Here is a 19,902-nt window from a genome sequence, read left to right as displayed (position 1 = left end):
GTTTGTACTTCCTTTACAATATACGTCTTTTCCATACCCCCCTGACCTTCTCCCCTCCCACCCAAAAGCTCTGCAAAATATCCTATCCACTCATTTTCTGTTATCATTGTTCCTCCCCCTGTCGATCTAGTTCTCTTTATCTTATTTGTAGTTTCCCAAACCCTATCAAACCTTTTCTCTTTGCAATACCTGTTCACTCTCTCAGCTTCCACCTCTTTCCAGCACCTTTTTTTCTCATTTAGTAACTTCTTGTAATCTCTTCTTAATTTACAATATTCCTCTTTTCCCTTGTTCCCCTCCTTTCTTGAAGTCCGCTAGAGCTGTCATTACAACCACTCGTTTCCTCTTACACTCTTCATCAAACCACCCCGTGCCTATGTTTCTGTTTATCTCTTCCCTTATTCTCACTTTCTTACCCACCTTCCATACTGGGCGTTCTATTAGTTTTAAAACTTCATCCACATCCCCTACTTCCAACATCCTTTCACTTTCAACCCTTATACTTTCTTCACTCTCTTTTAACTCTGTTCTCAATCTCTCGATCGTAGTATCATTCCAAATGTACTTCCATCCCTCCTTATACCTGTCTCTTTTTCCTACCCTTCTCTTCACTCCATCATACTCCCCTCTTAATTTTATCTTGATGGGCATATGTTCTGTTATCACACATTCTGTCACCTCAAAACTTATTATCTTCTTTAGAGCTATTTCCGTGCTAACTCCTATATCTACTACACTCCCGCCCTTCGATGTGATGAATGTCAGTTCACCATTACTATCTCCCTTCATCCATCCATTTAAAATATATAATTTTGAACACCCTCATAACCATGTGCAGAGGTCTGTACCCTTTATTTACAATCCCATTTATGTGATAACCCCAATCAAGATCTTTCCTTATATTAACACCTAGATGCTTACAATGATCCCCAAAAGGAACTTTCACCCCATCAACGCAGTAATTAAAACTGAGAGGACTTTTCCTATTTGTGAAACTCACAACTTGACTTTTAACCTCGTTTATCAACATACCATTGCCTGCTGTCCATCTCACAACATTTTCGAGGTCACGTTGCAGTTGCTCACAATCTTGTAACTTATTTATCACTCTATAGAGAATAACCTTGTAAGTACTGTAGACCATCATTGAGACATACAATTTGCACAGTGTTAATATGCTTACATCAGTAAATCTATAAATGCACGTCTTTATATGAATAATGCTTTACACTTCAAAACTATACAAACTACATTGGTATAAGTTTTCACTACCTATAACATGCTTAAAAAAATTTTAAAAGCATAAAACAGTCTGCAAGTAATATATTCTATTTGAAGAATGTGTAGTTATTCACAAGACAGGGTATAGAGTGCTGAATATCCTTATTTAGCTCACTATGTAGCTATGTGTTTACTCATACTATGTAACTATAAATTTTTACAAATTATACATTACTTTCACACGTATCACTTCACGAATTACAAGTGATTAAGCTCATTATTTCATCTGTATTTAATTTCAGTGTATTAACAATTTTACAATTGTTTTATTGATATCCACCTTTTCAATACTTCACAATCCTTGTGACTAGGATATACTTATTCTACTTAGGTTGTTGTGGTACATGTTTTGCTTGTCCTAGCAAGCATTATCAGCCACTCAATTCTCTAAATTAGTCAGAGCTCTGAACCAGATGTTACATAAGTAAGATTCTCCCATAAGAACTAATTGTTTAGAATAATTTATGTATGATTATTTGATACATTTTGATACAATTAATTCTTATGGGACAATCTTTCTTATGTAACATCTGGTTTAGAGCTCTGACTAATTTAGAGAATTGAGTGGCTGATGATGCTTGCTAGGACAAGCAAAACAGGTAACACAACAACCTAAGTAGAATAATTATATCCTAGTCACAAGGATTGTGAAGTATTAAAAATTTTAATCACTTCACGAAGTCGAAGTAGTTACTTTTACACGATTCTTTGAGAGCATAGACATTAAGATACGAGAGACAACAAAACATTTTAACATGACTGAGTTAGGAAAAAGGGTAAGGGAATGTTTCTTTGGGGTTTAACCCAACAATTGGCGGAGTGCTGTGAATCATGTACAAAAGGAAATAAGGAAGGCAATGGAGCGAGAGGGTATTTCAGATATTGCGGTGGAGATGTCATGATCATTTTTATAGGCAATTCATCCAATTCAAGATCCTATGAATGACAAAACATACAATGACAACATGGACCACTAGGTGTCAAATATCAGCCAGTAGGAACTAGCCGCCAGCCGTATTTGGCTGCTTCTACCAAGTATGTCATGTTCATTCTCTCAAAATAAGCACTATAGTGACCTGAAGCAGCTACAGCTGCTTGCCTATTGAATGGCTGTCAAAACATATTTAAAAATTTAATTAGGTAATGAAAAATGAGGGAATAGTAAGGAATAGAGTATGTTTTTCATATATTACTGAAGGCAGTGATTACATCCTAACATGTATTAAAATGTACTTTGCATACTGCACATGTCAACAATGGATTCAAATGCAAAATTGGTTTTAGACATAACACACAATCAGACCTGACACAGTTTGCAACAAAACACTGTTCTTTTCATACTGAAGCATACTGAACGCAATTACCATTAATATTACTTGTCGACATAATATGGGCTTTTGGGCTTATGCGTGTCAAGAAAACAAGGTGAAACTCTTTGTTTTGCAGAGAACTTTGCTCCGCGTCTTCAAAAGAAAATCTTGACTGTTCATGAGGAAGACTTCTACAATAATGAGGGTTTGAATTTAAGAATGCATTACCATTGGAGCTATAATGGTACGCTCATTCGCCACCAGGTGGCTCTCTCTATGCTGGCGCAGCGCTCCAAGTGGGAGCTGACGACAATATTAAACTCCAATTAAGATGTTCCATCTCACCGTGTGTGCGTGAGAAGTAACAAAGAGGACATTAGACGAATCAGGGATGAATGTGGTAGAAGAAATAAATAGAAACTAATAAAATAAAATGCAACAAAAGACACCAGGATAAAATAGAACAGAGCTGAAGAATGGAAGGGAAGTATGTGGAGAAAATCAGAGGATGATAATGAAGTGAGACGGTGTGTGAAGGGGTTGGGCATAACTGGTGTACACATGTTATGAAATTATGACAACACATAGCTTGGAATGAACCATCTGGTTTCCTCCACATGCTTTCTTTCCATTCTTCAGCTCTGTTCTGTTTTATCCTGTGTCTTTTGTTGCATTTTATTTTATTGGTTTCTAGTTATTTCTTCTACCACATTCATCCCTGATTCGTCTAATGTCCTCATTGTTACTTCTCACACACACACGGTGTGATGGAACATCTTAATTGGAGCTTAATGTTGTCGTCAGTTCCCACTTGGAACGCTCTGCCAGTATAGAGCGAGCCACCTGATGACAAATGAGCGTACCACTACAGCTCCAACTGTAAAGCATTCTTAAATTCAAACCCTCATTATTGTAGAAGTCTTCATCGTGAACAGTCGAGATTTCCTTTTGAAGACGCGGAGCAAAGTTCTCTGCGAAACATAACGAGTTTCACCTTATTTTCTTGACACGGCATAAGCCTAAAAGCTCATATCATTTTCTACAAGTATGGGTTGTGAAAGCATCAATATTAACAAGGAATGTTACTGTTTAAAATATGGAGCACAGAATCAGAGTTAAGGGTGCAAGAGTGACATAACACTGTTTCTCATCATGTTATATATAAGAAGAACAAGAAAAGCAACACAAAATAGGATGAACATAATGGCAGGCCAGTTTTGGAAGAGGGAGCACAGAAAGAGGAGACAAGTAATATCTCCACATCATCGTACACTGTCTGTACCTACAAACAGATAGGCTTTCACCTCATCAATCCCAGTTCATCTACCTATATCTCTTCTCAGCCCTGACAAGCCTATTTCTGCTTCCCAGCTTCATCGGGACGAAGGGCATCAACACTCATTAGGGGCCATCTTGACAGATCTTCGGTCTTGATGCGATAAGTGTAGGATATCACAAACTATCCACTTCATGTCTGTATCGATATGCAAATCTAAGAATCAAAAAATTGTTTAACCACCTAATTGATACCTTTATTTGCCATTGGCAATTGTATAAAATCATTCGTAGTAGGTCTACATGTTTCATCTGCTTCACAGACATCGTCAGCTACATTCAATTATGCTTAGGTACAAAAAGATGAAAGTATACACAATATATTGTTCTCATAACAGCCTTCCTGAGAAACTTATTACTTTGTCTAATGTGGGAAGGACGATGGTGGGGGTTGGAAGAGGGAGGAATGCTTAAAATGTGTAATTAAAAACTTATCCTTAAGTAAAATACTGTTAAAACATTTGTTTAGCTTCCAATTAAAAGATAAAATGTCTCTTTAAGTCTCTTTCATGCTTCTGCTCAAAAGCGGTTTTGAAAGCAATTGGGTAGTTTCTAACATGATCTGCAACCGAAAAAAATAAAAAAGGTTTTTCCATAAATGTTGGCATTTAGAATTTTTTTAAAATGCTATTTGTTCGGGGCGTTGACCTATAGAGATCTTTAGCACCATATGATATGAACCTGCGTGTAATAGGAGTTGCAGAAGTGTAAGTGTTGAATGTGAGGAAAGGAACGTTAAGGACGGCACAAACACCCAGTCCCCAGGCCAGGGATATTAATCATTTACAATTAAAAACCCCTGACCCAGCCGGGAATCGAACCCGGGGCTGACAGGCGGACGCGTTGCCCCCTACACCGCGGGGCCGGACATTAATGTCTTTACTTCCCGCTCTCTTGGGTGTGTTGGTCTGTGCCTATGCTCTCTGTCCTTGATCTGGTATAGTAGTGATGTGTTGTACGCCTAGTCTGCTTGCTAGCACGGAAGCTGGACAAATGTTTTAATAGTATTTTAGTTAAGGATAAGTTTTTAATTGCACATTTTAAGCATTCCTCCTCCCTCCATACCACCACCACCATTGTCCTTCACCCATTAGACAAAGTAATAAGTTTCTCAGAAGAAGAGCTCAAGGCTGTTATGAGAACAGTATATTGTGTATACTTTCATCTTTTCGTCGCTAAGCATAATTGAATGTAGCTGATGATGTCTGTGAATTAGACAAAACATGTAGGCCTACTACGAATGATTCTATACAATTGCCAAAGGCAAATAAAGGTATCGATTAGGTGGTTAAACAATTCTTAGATTGTCATATCGATACGGACAAGAAGTGGATAGTTTGTAATATCCTACACTTATCGCATCAAGACTGAAGATCTGTCAAGATGGCCCCTCAGTGAGTGTTAATGCCCCTCGTTCTAATGAATCTGGGAACCAGAAACAAGTTAATTTGGGGTTGAAAAGAGATGGGTGTAGAAGAAGTGAGATTGATGAGGAGAAACCGTATCTTTTGTAGACGGCAGTGTGTGAAGATGTGGAGACGGTACTTGTCTCCTGTGACCTGCTGTTATGTTCATTCTATTATCCTATTTTGTGTTCCTTTTCTTGTTTCTTCTATCTATCGATTTATGTATGACCTGCTTTGTCACTTGTTTGTTCCTTTCCATTATACTATTTCTGTATGCTTTCTGTCTGTATTGTACATAACTTGCATAACCACCAGAGTTAAATAATTTTACAATAATATGTTCTGTAAACTATGTTTTCTGTATATGCTCTATCACCATCTTGGATTTGTTCACATGTATTTTGAATGACAACTTGTAAATCTTCTAGATTCATGACACGGCTGAATGCAACATACAATTTTCCAAGAGTAAACACAGACTTAGGAAGGTAGGTGCCAAGTTTATTCAAATTCTGACTAGTATATGCTGATAAGCCCAATTTTTCCTTTACAGAAACATCCACCACCATCACCACTCTTAAATTTTACAGAACTTCTATTTAATTTATAATTTCTGTTCCACCTTCTTGCTGACTGGCTGGCTGGAGAATACCAAGCTGTGAGGGGTGCATACTTACCAAGAGGCTACATACAGCTTTTTGTGTGGTAGAAACAGTCACTCCTCAGATCCACACCAGCTACCTCCCTAGAATCTGCCCCTGGGCCTTAATTATACCCATTACAAAGCAGACATTGACAGAGAACTGGAGTCCTTTAAACTGAAAGGGCTAATCTGCAGGATGAGAAGTATGCATGATATAAAATCTGTTTCGCCTTGACCAAGCCTGTAAAGGTGGTAACGTCCATGAGCTGTTCATGTAGGGATTTAATCTGCAGTCTGGTAATTACACAGTTTAGAAGAATGTTTCTTAACATTATAACTGGAGCTCACACTTAGAGCCATCATGCAGCAGGTGCGCCAGCGAAGAGAAGAGGCAGCTACTATCAACCTTAATGTGCAAAAGTCAACCAAAAAATATTCCGTAATGCTCTTACAGTTTTAAATAATCCGTACAGTAGCCAAAAAAAAAAAAAAAAAAAACACAACAGCGAAATAAGCATAACACATTATTCCACTTAATTTCAAATTATGTAACCAGAAAGCAATGCAGTAGTCAATCATCAAATCAGTGGCAACGTAATCTAGAGAAGGGCTTGATTACAAACCTCAAAACAGAAGCTATAATCACTGCACAAATAGTGGATGTGTAGTTTGTAAGCCATGGAAACGTCAAACTCCAACCATGAACCATGATATGACTTAGCAGAAAACGATCAGATGCACGTGTCTGCAGGTCCTGCTGTGGAAGTGGGGAGACCTGTGAGTAACAGATACAAAAGTCTGGGCATTTGAACTTCCTACATCAAAGATAGTTGGAGATACAGTGATTAGTGAGTGAGTAAACAAACATTTCAAGTTTTTAGCATTTTTTTCATTTTGAGTTAAATTGAATGAGGCATTTTGCAACCTCATAGGTACTGTAGTTTTTTCATAGTTTTGCTTAAGCAGTGGAATTACATAAATAGAATACAGATAAATCAGGGGCAGTATAGCGCAGGATACTTTGACTAAAACTGCTAAAAAAACAAAACATATCACAGCAATAAAATTGATGGTCTACTATACTGTACCTAGTGAGACCATGCATATTCTTTACTGTCTGTTTTTGATCTTTACTATACCTGAATCCTGTAATTTTATTTCCTTTGGCATGTGTTTGGAGGTAATTATGCTTGTAAAATACCTCTTTCATTGAAGTTACACTTGGGCATTGCATGATTTTTGTTGTGTAACCCTGTTATGATTTTAATTTTTAAAACTATTTATTATTCAGTTCTTGGGAAATGTCCACTCCATGTGAGAAATGTTTTTGGAGGAGTGAGTAGTTTTAAAGGTTGTAACCCCTTGTAAAACCTCTTAGGGTTTGAATTTATAAATCCCTTCCTTTTTTTGAGGTCCACAAAGAAGAGCAACTATAAAGGGAACTTTCAGTGTGTATCTACACCAAATGGTTTGAGAGAAATGAATATACAGTGTTTGTTTTCAGTTCTTAACATTTAAACACCAGAGTGGTGGAATATCTTGGAAACCCATTTCTAAAATATTAATGAGCTATCATCTTGTAAAATTTCAACTTTGTACGTTGAATGGTCAGAGGAATGATAATTTTGATTTTTGGATCTTAACGCCATTTAACCCTCTTAGGGGTGGAATGTTTTAAAACCATTTTTTTATTTAACTTCTGGTACATAAAATGGTTTCCCATTTTCACACACGCAAATGCTGGGGCCACGCTCGCTTCCTTCCCACTCCTTGCACTTTCCTATCCCATCATTGTCATAAATATCTATCTGTGTCTGTGCGACATAAAGCGACATAATGTGAAATTCCAACTTCGTATGTTAGATGGTTTTAGAGGAATGAGCATTTTTTGTTTTCGGGCATGTTTTAAGACCATTTCTTATTTAACATATAGAATTAAGAAGAAACCGTCATGTGAAATTTTAACTTTGGACATCAAATGGTTCAACTCCCTAAAACCATTTCTTATTATTTCAACATCGTATGTCAGATAGTTGAGGAGAAATAAATGTTTTTGTTTTTGGAGCTTACCCATATTTAAACTCCTTAGGGGTGGAATGTTTGAGGGCTGAGCAAGTGGCTGCGCAGTTTGGGTCACGTTGCTATCGGCTTCCGTTTGGGAGATAGTGGATTCGAACCCAACTGTTGGAAGTCCTCAAGATGATTTTCTATGGTTTCCCATTTTTACACACGCAAATGCTGGGGCCACGGTCGCTTCCTTCCCACTCCTTGCACTTTCCTATCCCATCATTGTCATTAAGATCTATCTGTGTCTGTGCGACATAAAGCAAATTAAAAAAAGAAAGAATATTTGAGGATATCTCGCATTTAACATATAGATCATAAAGGAGGGATCACCATGTGAAATTTTATCTTTGTAAGTCAGACTATTTTGGAGGAATTGTTGTTTTTGAGTCTTCACCTCCACTTAAAACCCTTCCTAATTTAATGCAAAGTCATAAAAGAGAAATCATTATGTGAAATTTCAACTTTGTACGACAAAAAATGATTTCAGAGGAATGCAAATTTTTGTCTTTGGGTTTTCACTGCCGTACGGGTGGAATTTTCTCAAACCTTTTCTTCTTGAGCACCTAAGATATAAGTGTAACCATCGTGTGACATTTTAAACTTCTTATATTAAAGGGTGTCATAGATACAGTGATTAGTCAGCGAGTGGTGTTTGGCTCCCACATTCATTTTCATTTGTAAAGAAACCTTTCAAGTTTTTTTGATGTGAAGCTTCCACGGTATGTAGAGTTATTTAGTTCTTTTGGGTTGAACCATGTTGTTGTTTTTTCTACATTCTGTTCTGTACGGAATGTACAGAAAAGCAAAACGTGGTTCAACGTGGATGAACTAAATATTTCAAGTTTTTAGCATATTTCTTGAGTTAATAACAAATTGAATGTGACATTTTGCAACCTCGCAGGTGCTGTAGTTTTTTCATGATTTTGCATGAGCAATGGAGTTTTATGTATATATTATAATATGGTTGAACCAAAGGCAGTATAGTGCAGGAGACTTAGACTAAAACTGTTTAAAAAAAAAACAGATCACAGCCTATTGTACAAAGCCGGAGGAACTAGCATTTGTTGAGAAAAAAATAATTATCTACTTTTACATAACAATGTTAGCCAGTTATCACCCTCATCACCTATACCAAACCTCACAAATATTACCTGTAATCACTTCTCCAATCAATATGGCATGAGGGCGAGTCCTGCTTTTTGTGGTTTAGGTCACATACATTGCTTTACAGAGTACGAGAAAGTAATCGGTCACTGTCAGTAATCGTTTCCTGAGAATAATGTGTATAGAGGTCATTTTGTGACCTGAACAAACAATAATCTAACCGATCACATACAGTGATTTCCAGTTGATCAGGGCTGAACTTGTCACTAACAGCAATCATCCGAAATTGGGATGTTGGTTGAGTGGTAAGTGTCACGTAGATGTGAGCTTGACATTCTGGAGATGGTTGGTTTGAATCCCACCATAGGCAGCCTTGACGATGGTTTTCCATGATTTCCCATTTTCACGTCAGGCTGGAGAACTTGATTAAAGCCATGATTGTTACCTTCCAATCCTTGCTTTGCCAAAAACCTGAGAATTAGTACGACATAAAACTACTAGGAAAAATAAAAAACAAAACAGAAATATCCCCTGAATTGGTACTCCTGATTGAAGCAGTGAGGCTGAAATTTGGTGTCAGTTTATCAGTCGGCAATTACCATGGGTTGTCGGATTAGTGATCTGCTTCCAATATACTGTACTGTATATGCAAAGGGAAGCAAGACCGCTTGTCTTCGGCATCAGCATATATTCCTAGTGAACAAAGACATAAAGGATTAGTTTTGTATGGATGTGAGCAAATATTAATTGATAATCATCGGTGTATTGTGGTCAGGCTTCACAATAAATTGTGACAATGCTTATTAAAACCAGTAATAAAAAAGTACTGGAATACTGTCCATGGTATTATACAAATCTGTACATATAACTTGGAGCTAATATTTGAACAATTGACATTAAAATCCAGTGTTTAAATTATTTCTCTAGTCTGCATTAATATGTTTATGGTATGTCAGTATTTAGAGTACCAGTACGCAGGATTTTAAGGAAGATCACAAGAATTGTTCTCTTGGAAAAAGAATAGGAAAGTTTTTAAGACCATGACAAAGGGGAACTGTTGCAGTATTGTACAAGTTTTTAGTGCAAGTGCTTATTTTAGTTTAAAATAGTGTTATAACAAATTTTATGGATTTTGAAACTTTTTTGAAGATCGCTGATGAAGAGAACTGGTCGGTTTTTGAAACATGTTCGATGAAATATGTAATAAGTAAGTTATGTATGTAATTGTATTGATAGGGCAGACCTATTCAAAGCCCTGTTTCACAGGATTTCCGTAAGTGACACTAGTCAATATAGATCAAATAGAGCCAATAATATGGTCAAGTTTATTAACACTGAACTACAGGTATGACATAAAATTATGCATCGCGTGATGCAGCTGTTGCAACAGTGTGTGAAGTAGATACAACAACCACAATAATAATAATAATAATAATAATAATAATTGGCTTATATTTTCCATTTTAGCCAGTTAGCACCCTCATCACCTGTACTATAATTTAATTACAATTCTTTCTTTTTCTACTGCTTTGCCCACACCTGTGGCGTCGCAGGTGCGAACTGCGTAGCACATGTGGATTTGGCCCTGTTTTACGGCCAGATGCCCTTCCTGATGCCAACCCTATATGGAGGGGTGTAATCACTATTGCTTGTTTCTTTGGTGGTTAGTAATGTAGTGTGTTGTCTGAATGTGAAGAGGAGTGTGTTGGAACATACACAAAATTCCAGTCCCCGAGCCAGAAGAATGAATCAAAAGTGATTAAAATCCCCGACCCAGCCGGGAATCGAACCCGGGACCCTCTGAACCAAAGGGTAGTACGCTGACCATTCAGCAGAGTCAGACTGTAAATTTAATTACAATTAATTAATGAAATTTTATTTCACCAGAGCATTTCTAAGGATGTTTGTCTACTGATAGTATCATTTGCAATAGAGCAAGAGTTTGAACATGTAGGTATGCTAACTAAATAATGGTAATAATCACATAACATAAATAATTACGTGCATGTCCAGAACCCGAAATTAAACCTGTGCTTGCATTGCCTTATTTCTTATATCTGAGAACATTTCTTGATCGTATTTGCTTTAAGGCGCCAGAGTGCTGAGTTCATTAACCTCCAGAAACATTTCACTATGAAGGCAAATACTGTATGGCTACAACAAGGAAGCTCGTTGACAGATTGGCGACAGTGAGACATCACGACCTACCGGGCGAGTTAGCCGTGCGGTTAGGGTCGCGCAGCTGTGAGCTTGCATCCGGGAGATAGTGGGTTCGAACCCCACTGTCAGCAGCCCTGAAGATTGTTTTCCGTGGTTCCCCATTTTCACACCAGGCAAATGCTGAGGCTGTACCTTAATTAAGGCTACGGCTGCTTTCTTCCCACTCCTAGGCATTTCCTGTCCCATTGTCGCCATAAGACCTATCTGTGTCGGTGCGACGTAAAGCAAATAGCAATATCACGACCTGCCTTCACTCGCAGGCTGTCTCTGTGATGTAGCCTACAGCTCACTTCAGGTAAATTTACTTGTAACTGACAACAGATGCAAGGACTTTATCACAAAATTCCATAAATATTCTTTCTCAACCTACAGTACAGAATGCCAATGTCCTATTTATATGAGAAAATGAAACACACACACACAGATAGGCAAATGCGGTGATCATAAAATATAATTTAAATCTAAATCCATCTACTTACATTATGATCAATGTCTCACAGCTTCATTTACTACCCACCTTATACTTTGTCCTGGATGCTTTGTTTATAAGTATGAAGATATACAGTATTAAGCACCATCTACTATTCCTTTCTCCTGACAACTTCACCACTCCTTTTCACATTTTCAGCCGTACCTTGAAAATATTCCTTGCTTATTGATAATATAAAATAAGCCACCTATACAAACTAATACTGAACAGATGAAAACAATTTGCACTATACATACAGCGAAAATCAATATAATTAATGAAAAATGAAACAATATATTTGCAATGAAACACTATACACCCTGAAAAATGATTGAGCCGAGCTGAGTGGCTCAGACGGTTGAGGCACCGGCCTTCTGACCCCAACTTGGCAGGTTCGATCCTGGCTCAGTCCGGTGGTATTTGAAGGTGCTCAAGTGTGTCAGCCTCGTGTCTGTAGATTTACTGGCACGTAAAAGAACTTCTGCAGGAGTAAATTCCGGCACCTCTGCATCTCCAAAAACTGTAAAAGTAGTTCATTCGATGTAAAGCAAATAACATTATTACTTCTTACTTAGATCTGATGTTCTCCCCAGTTGTATCCCACGACCAAGAGTCTGAAGCTCCAGGACACTGCCCTTGAGTCGGTAGAGGTGGGATCCCTCGCTGAGTCCGAGGGAAAAACCGAAGCTGGAGGGTAAACAGATGATGATGATGATGATGACTTAGATCTGATGAATAATTCGCAGTAGTTACGTGGAGTCGTACCACATGTTGACTGTTCTACACTCCCGCTCTGAATTGTAGCCCGAAATGACAAGCATGGTCAGCTGTTCCATTTGGCAAGCTGCATTTGGAAGGGTAAAACTGGAAGATATCAGAATTATTTTACACCTTCTTCAGCATCGTATGGCACAATGAATGCACAACATATTTTGATAGGACTTTATTATAAATATCTATTATAACTATATTATAATACATGCATTTGGACATAAACAAGGAAGCGCCAAAAGAAGTAAAGCCCATAGGACTTGTAGTATTTTCTTAACCCTGGGTGCTCTACAGATGAATCAATGATATGGCTGATAACATGAAAGACACACCTGCCAGTTTCATGAGATGTATCATATTTGTACTTCAAATGGACGAATTGACTGATGTTGCTGATACATTATATTGTCTTAGTTTAGGTGTACTGTTGGTGGATTTATGGGGGACTTCATGATGCATCCTGTATTATACTTACTGTTAAGTTGTAATGAATAATGAAGGTGAGAAGGGAAGGTCACTAAATTCATGAATATATTTTCGGGAATCTTAACTGGCCAGTTTTTAAGAAATGCATTAGTTTTTTATGGAACACCTTTGTGATGTATTACCTATATATCAAACACCTTAAATTGCTCATGTCTAACTGTTCCTCTACATTCTGATTTGGACGAGGTTCTCAGTGAATATCATGTGCTTATTTGTTCCTAGGACCAAGTCTCGATATAGACGTAGCCGATCTCGTGACAGGGATCGTGATGGAGACAGAGACAGACATAGACGATCACACAGCAGAGAGAGAAAAAGGTAAGCAGCAATATCAATTCTTTCAGTTTTATGTTGTTTGGATCTAGCATTATGTGATAAATTAAAAAAAAATGGGTTTGATACATATTGTAATGACATTATTTTTTAGTGATGAAAGTACCACTTAACTTGTATTTGAACGATGCTTACCTTGTTGATATCTTAGTACATGTAGTGAGACATCGTAAGGTGTGTTCTGAGTGTTATTGAATATTTATAACTCATCATCATCCATTCCCCTTGTCCTGCTCCTGCTGAGTTGGGTTATTCATAGCACCTATGCTCTCTCTCCAACCACCATTTGTTGTTGACACGCTAGCAAGTGGTTGGCTGTTCCATGAGCTCTGTAATATCTTAGTAATAAAGTAATTAATACTTATTGAAATTTGGTTAATTTCGTGTGTGATTCATTTAGTGCTATGAATATTGGTTCTTAGTGGTTGTTGGTCGTAATTAAGATAAGTGATACTTATTCAAATTTTTGTTTTGAGTAATTCCATTAGTATTCAGCAAATTACATAGGTTAGGTTTTATTCTGTTTTGATTTTGAGTTTGGGAGGGAAGAAATAATATTCACATTTTAAATTTAAATAACATTAGGTTTATTTATGGTATACTTTCAAAGACAGGATATTATAAAGAGTTGTACCTTTTGCAGCTTTTACATTCTTGCAGGTAATAGACACTGTACTTTGTACGTGTAAGTAATAATTTCTTTAATTAAATAATACGATACTCTTGTAAATTTTGTTTAAAGAAAGAAATCAAGAGAATATTCAGTATTTCCCTGGAGGAATAGTTAACTGTCATTCTGTTGTTTTTGATTATTGCTGCACTTCATATTGAAATATTGCATTGTTGGCATACGGACAAAGGGTATAGTGTAGTCGAGAAAACAAACATCATCATAATAATAATCAGCTGATTCTTGTATTCGATGACTGTATACTTTGCTCTCTCAATCTTTCAGCATTTAAGGACAGTTTTAATTTTGGTTAGCTTGTAAGAATAAAAAGAAAATAGATTTTCTAATAAGCATTTATGTTTAACTACATTTCTGTTTTTTCTGTTAACTATTGTAATTAGGATATGTCTAAATACTGTACAGTTTAGAATTATTGCAGTGAAGTTATTTTATTTGAAATTATTGTGCTTGCTTTATTATTGTATAATCTTCATGTAGTGTGGGGGGGGGGGGATCAGGAATTTAATTCTTGATAGAATTCTATTATTTCAGTTCACCTGTTGTAATTAGGATAGGCTTAAGTGCAGTTTGGTATTGTAGTGAAGCTGTTTTTATTAGATACTGGCAGATCTTACTTGTTTTTTCTGTTCGTGTGTAGTTGTAGTAATAATTAAAATAAAATGATCTGTCTGTATATACGTTGTAGTATAACTACATTCAAAAGAGCCAGCTCAACTAAGTTTTAGACAACGCCCTTTATCGATGCAATGAGAAAAAAAAGAGCTGGAAAATAATGCTCGAAGTAAGTTTTTGTTGTAATGTGGACTGGCCTAGTTTCATCAACATGTTAAGATTCTTGCGTTTCTTCCAACTTTTCCTGAGAAATGTTACCTAACATGATGTTAATTTTATGTTATAATTTATTAACATAAAATTACAATACTAGTTTCGATCCATGGATCATCCTCTGTTGTTTATATTAACAATTAAAAATAGTACACACAATCATTAGAAACCACTTCTTGAGTTTGTCGTAAAAATCTAATAACCATCCATGTTTCTGCTGAATTAAAACTCTCTTCTTGAACTTTTAAAAATTCACTGTCATAAAATCTACTGAACTGTTAGTTTAATTTGTTACACTGTTGATTGAAAGAGAACAATCGCAGTCATTAAAAACCATTTTCTTTGAGTTGTTGTTAAATAATACAGTCTTAAAATCTAATAAAATGTCTGTTTTATTTCACGGACATCCCTATCGGTTGAGTTCGTTGGAACTATGCCACGGGGCATAAACCATTAAACATACAGGAACAACAAAACTTATAGTTGTCGGCACTATTGTAGAACCATCAGGAATACCAATACAAGCATACAATGTTGCTCAGTGACAGTCGAGTACTGAAAAATTTGTCCGTGACAGGCTCGTTTTTTAGATTTACTATCCTAAAATCTATTAGCCAATTATTTCATTTATTCTTGTTGTGCCACATTAAAATCTCAATAAAATGGGGTATCATGAAATTAGTTGCACTAGTATAAATGAGGTATATCTTTTATTTTGGCCACACAAATTTAGTGTTGAAAAGTTGTTTAACAGCTAGTTGTACTCTTGATAGTAAGGCTAGGAGGGAACATCTTCAAATAGGTGGTCGATTGCATAATGAATATAGCCTTAGTTGTATGAAACACCTCCTTGTAGAGTATGTGTATTGTGTGATGTTTGGAAAGACAAAAAGAGAAATGATAAAAAGTGTTTTTATTTAATGTGTTAAGGCGACACTCCGGAGATACTTATAGTTATGAATTTCATTGGTTCCGTATTGAAGTGGGATTACAGTTATTAAATTAAATTCTTTCAAGGTCCACCTATTCAATACAATGACGTTTTCTTGTGATTCAATCACATGTCAAATGGTACTAGTTTCAGCATCTACAGTGTGTGCCATCATCAGCCTTAAGTACAAATTAAACAATATATATATTCCTAAAATATCTAAAACACATTTTAATACATTATAAAATACAATTACTGTAGTGATACATGAGATAAGTTAAAATTATGTTACAATTGATTACTGTGATATAAAATTCTTAAAATTCCAGCTGTTTGTTACATAGTTCAGTTTGTGTACATCCGGGATAAGTGAATTTATGCTGTTGTATGCTGTCTGTGCGAGTGACATTTATTCCCTTGATATTAGGTGGTTCCGGGGAAGTTTACTTTGATCATGTAAGATAGTGATATAAATAAAGATGAATTCCCACTTCAATTTAAACCTTGAGCAGCATGTTAACATGTTGTTACACAGACGGAACTGAAACTAGTACCATTTGACATGTGATTGAATCACAATAAAACGTCACTGTATTGAATAGGTGGACCTTGAAAGAATTTAATTTAATTACTGTACGTAGCTCGACAAGACTACAACAGGTGGACCTCTAGGATTGTTCACTGGAGACCATGGGGACACAAGAGAGGCATTGGAAGACCCCTGAAGAGATGGCTCGACGACATAAAGCTGTTGGCTGGAACACGCTGGTTCCAAGTGGCTCAAGACCGAAGACGATGGAAGCACATGGAAGAGGTCTATATCCAGCAGTGGATTGGAATAGGCTAGAAAAGAAGAAGAAGAAGAGACTCTGGAGATAAGTCAAAATTTTGGTCATTTTGGCAAATTTTTTGTAATGACTAAAATTGAAAGGATTGAGTTTCTTCTTTCTTGTCACAAAGTCATTCCTTTGAATTCAAAAATTTATCACTTTAACAATGCTTTGTTTGCCAGTCTGCACACAGCAGAAATTGGCTTGGCATCTGCTGAACTGCTTTGTTAAGTAATGATGTCATTGTCATGTTTCCATTCAATAAATATGCCCCCCTAGATATATTTATGCATAATCCAGCTGTAAGATCTACCATATTTCTGAATGAATTAATAACGCCTGTTACGGACTAATATTTCAGTACTCGACTGTCATTGAGCAACATTGTTTGCTTGTATTGGTATTCCTGATGGTACTACAGTAGTGCCGACAACTATAAGTTTTGTTATTCTTGTATGTTTAATCTTTTTCGCGAGTTCTGTGGTGGTAGCCAGTCTATTTACTTTTGTGAAGTACATGCTTAAGTACCGGTAATCTCTTGTAGTTGTGTATCAAGATACTATTATTATTGAAAGATAGTGTGCTCTAATAATTGACAGCTTGTATCCAAGGGAATAATCAATATGCTTAAACATAAATCAGCCTTAGTTAAGCGATGAATTGCTGATCTTTTGATAGGAAAGAGATGGGGGGGGATCAGCTATTACCGAACAGGTGTCTCCATTGAAGAAACCAGGGACAAAAAGTCATGAAATGTTATCGGAATTAGATTGTTCTCATCAGGAAAGTGTTGCATCATTTTCAAGCCATGTAAGTCCTGCACCTACAGCCAACAATCATGACATGACAGAAACTGCAATCCCCATAACTTCGACTCAGGAAAAGTTGTGATAAACAAAATGCAGGTGAATCATTTTCCGTTCTTTGGAGAAGAAGAAGAAACAACAAGCTTCCAGAGTTACCATTATTCATACAGAAGCTGCTAAGAAAGAATAGGAAGGAAAAACATACGGTTCTCGTAACTTTAGTAATGAATCGGAAGAAAATGTCACTTGAACTTGGCTTTAATTTTCTCGCCAATTGTAATTTTACATTTAAATCCCATTTTTCTCCCATAATATTCTGTCAAATGTAACAAAATTTGTATATTATATGTATCATAGCTATATTAGGAAACCTGCGTATGGAATTTTTGATTGCAGAATATTTTCAAGCAGTAGGGATTTTTAAGTCCAAAGTTTTAGAACATAAAAATTACACAAACTTTAGTACGATATATCTCCTTATATAAATGATGTACAGAAATATATATATATATATATATATACGTAGTGCTCTTTAAAGAAGTATTATCTACCTAATTACAAATTTCCATTGACATGTTAAATTTCATAAAGAATGAAATTAAAATTCAAAAAATTTTTTTGGAAAAACTATTAATTGTATATGAAAGAAATGTTTGTGATATCTCTACTTTTATGTAGCTGACATTTCCACAAAGTTTCATGAAAATCCATGCATTAGATAAAAATATCTGTTTATCTCAGGAGTGTCACCTTAAGCTTGAAAAGGTATTAGTTAAGTAACGATGAATCTGACTCATCTAATGACAATGTAAACAGAGAATTTATTCCTTATTATTTGTGTGCCTCATTAATTTTTTTAAACAGTTTTGTTTCCGATTTCCCAGCGGTTAGTTTATAATCATTTTTGGTTTATTTTTGAATTAGTACTGTATGTTCTTGGTTGGAGTGGGGAAACATCTCGCTTACGTAGCGAGTTTGAACAAGATTGGAGTTTTGAGAAGGCAGTAGAACTGTGGAAATCCGTTGACAGTGCTAGGAGTGAAAAATGTACCTTCACTGTTGGAAAATTTAATTTCACCCACTCAATCAGAAAAGCATGGTCTCATTCTAAAACAGGATTCAGCATCTATGCTTTTGAGAAAGCATGTCTGTAGAATGTAGAAACCATAACTAACCACCTTATTTCCATATCCAGGACAGTTGGATACAGCAGGTTCACCAGACAGATCCTATCAAAATTTGGCAGTTAAAACGAAATGTTTATCTGCACCAATATTGTTCACAACCAATCTCTCTGGAAGATGTACATGGGCTGGATTCTCTTCAGAATGGTAAAGCAGTAGGATTTGATGGGATCCATCCAGACCTCAAGAACTGTGGTCCAGCAACCAAGTGATTGCTTGCATCCTTCTTTAAGAATATACTCCAATCAGGACATCTGCCTCTGCTATTCAAGGTGACCAGAATTATAGTATTATTGAAGCCAAGGAAGGATCCAAGCCTACCTCAAAGCTACAGACCTATCATTTTACTCTGTGTCACCTATAAACTTGCAAAAGGGCTTAAACTAAACAGCATAGCTCCTGTTATTGAACTTCTCATTCCTGTTGAACAAGCTAGATTCCTTCCGAAGTGTGACTGCTCCCATCAAGTCCTTGCCGTAATTTCTTGCCTCGAGAGTGGCTTTAAGAACAAATGTAGAAATGTCTGTCTTGCTGGAGCTTTCAGCAGCCTGTTATACTGCCTGGAGAGAAGGACTTCTTAATCTTATCTAGACAGTTCCGTGGCCAAAAAAAAATAATCCATTATTGTTATTCACAACATGCTGATTAACAGGATATTCCTGGTCTTTATCAAAAATGTGAGGAGCAGTTCTGTAAACTAAATAACAGACTACTGGAAGGTTCAGTTTATCACATACTCTTTTTAACTTTTACAGTATACTAATGATCTGCCCCAAACTGTATTGTGGATGATATAAATCTCATAGCTCAAAATGCCACCATGAGTGAAGCAGAGGATATACTTGGCTGAAGACTACTAATAAGAGTGGCGACTCCAGCCAAGTCCATCTAAATCTGAAGTAGCCATGTTTTACCTGAGCAACTCTTACAGGCAAACTATCAGCCTAGGGTTAAGTTCGGGAACCACTATCTGAAGCTCAATGGCACTCTAAAAAAGGTGTGACAGTGGGCAAATTCCTGACTATTAGAAGTCACCTTGGAAAAAAAAAAAAAAAAAAAAAAAAAGAGCTGCAAAATTAAAAACTCACAAAAATTTATTGAGATGGCTAGTTGGGACATCATGGCATCCTGATGCTAACACCTTAAAATAACTGCCTTGGCCCTAATTTAATCTCCGGTTGAATATTGCACAGGTGTGTGATTGAACACC

General features: G+C 36.4%; 1 protein-coding gene across 4 annotated transcripts in view; it reads left to right on the top strand.

Annotated features, from left to right (window-relative positions):
• The window catches only part of Prp5 (pre-mRNA processing factor 5), a 268,041-nt gene that overhangs the window by 9,810 nt on the left and 238,329 nt on the right, over positions 1 to 19,902 (top strand). For 3 of the 4 annotated variants that reach the window (XM_067136315.2, XM_067136314.2, XM_067136313.2), the window contains exons 3-4: positions 5,761 to 5,820; positions 13,315 to 13,410. In XM_067136315.2, coding sequence (XP_066992416.2) covers positions 5,761 to 5,820; positions 13,315 to 13,410 — 156 coding nt within the window. The remainder of the gene's footprint in view (positions 1 to 5,760; positions 5,821 to 13,314; positions 13,411 to 19,902) is intronic. The other variant, XM_067136316.2, reaches the window with a different exon arrangement.

The sequence above is a fragment of the Anabrus simplex genome, chromosome 1 (genome assembly GCF_040414725.1).
Source record: "Anabrus simplex isolate iqAnaSimp1 chromosome 1, ASM4041472v1, whole genome shotgun sequence".
Lineage (NCBI taxonomy): Eukaryota > Metazoa > Arthropoda > Insecta > Orthoptera > Tettigoniidae > Anabrus > Anabrus simplex.
This window is presented reverse-complemented; position numbering and strand designations above follow the sequence as displayed.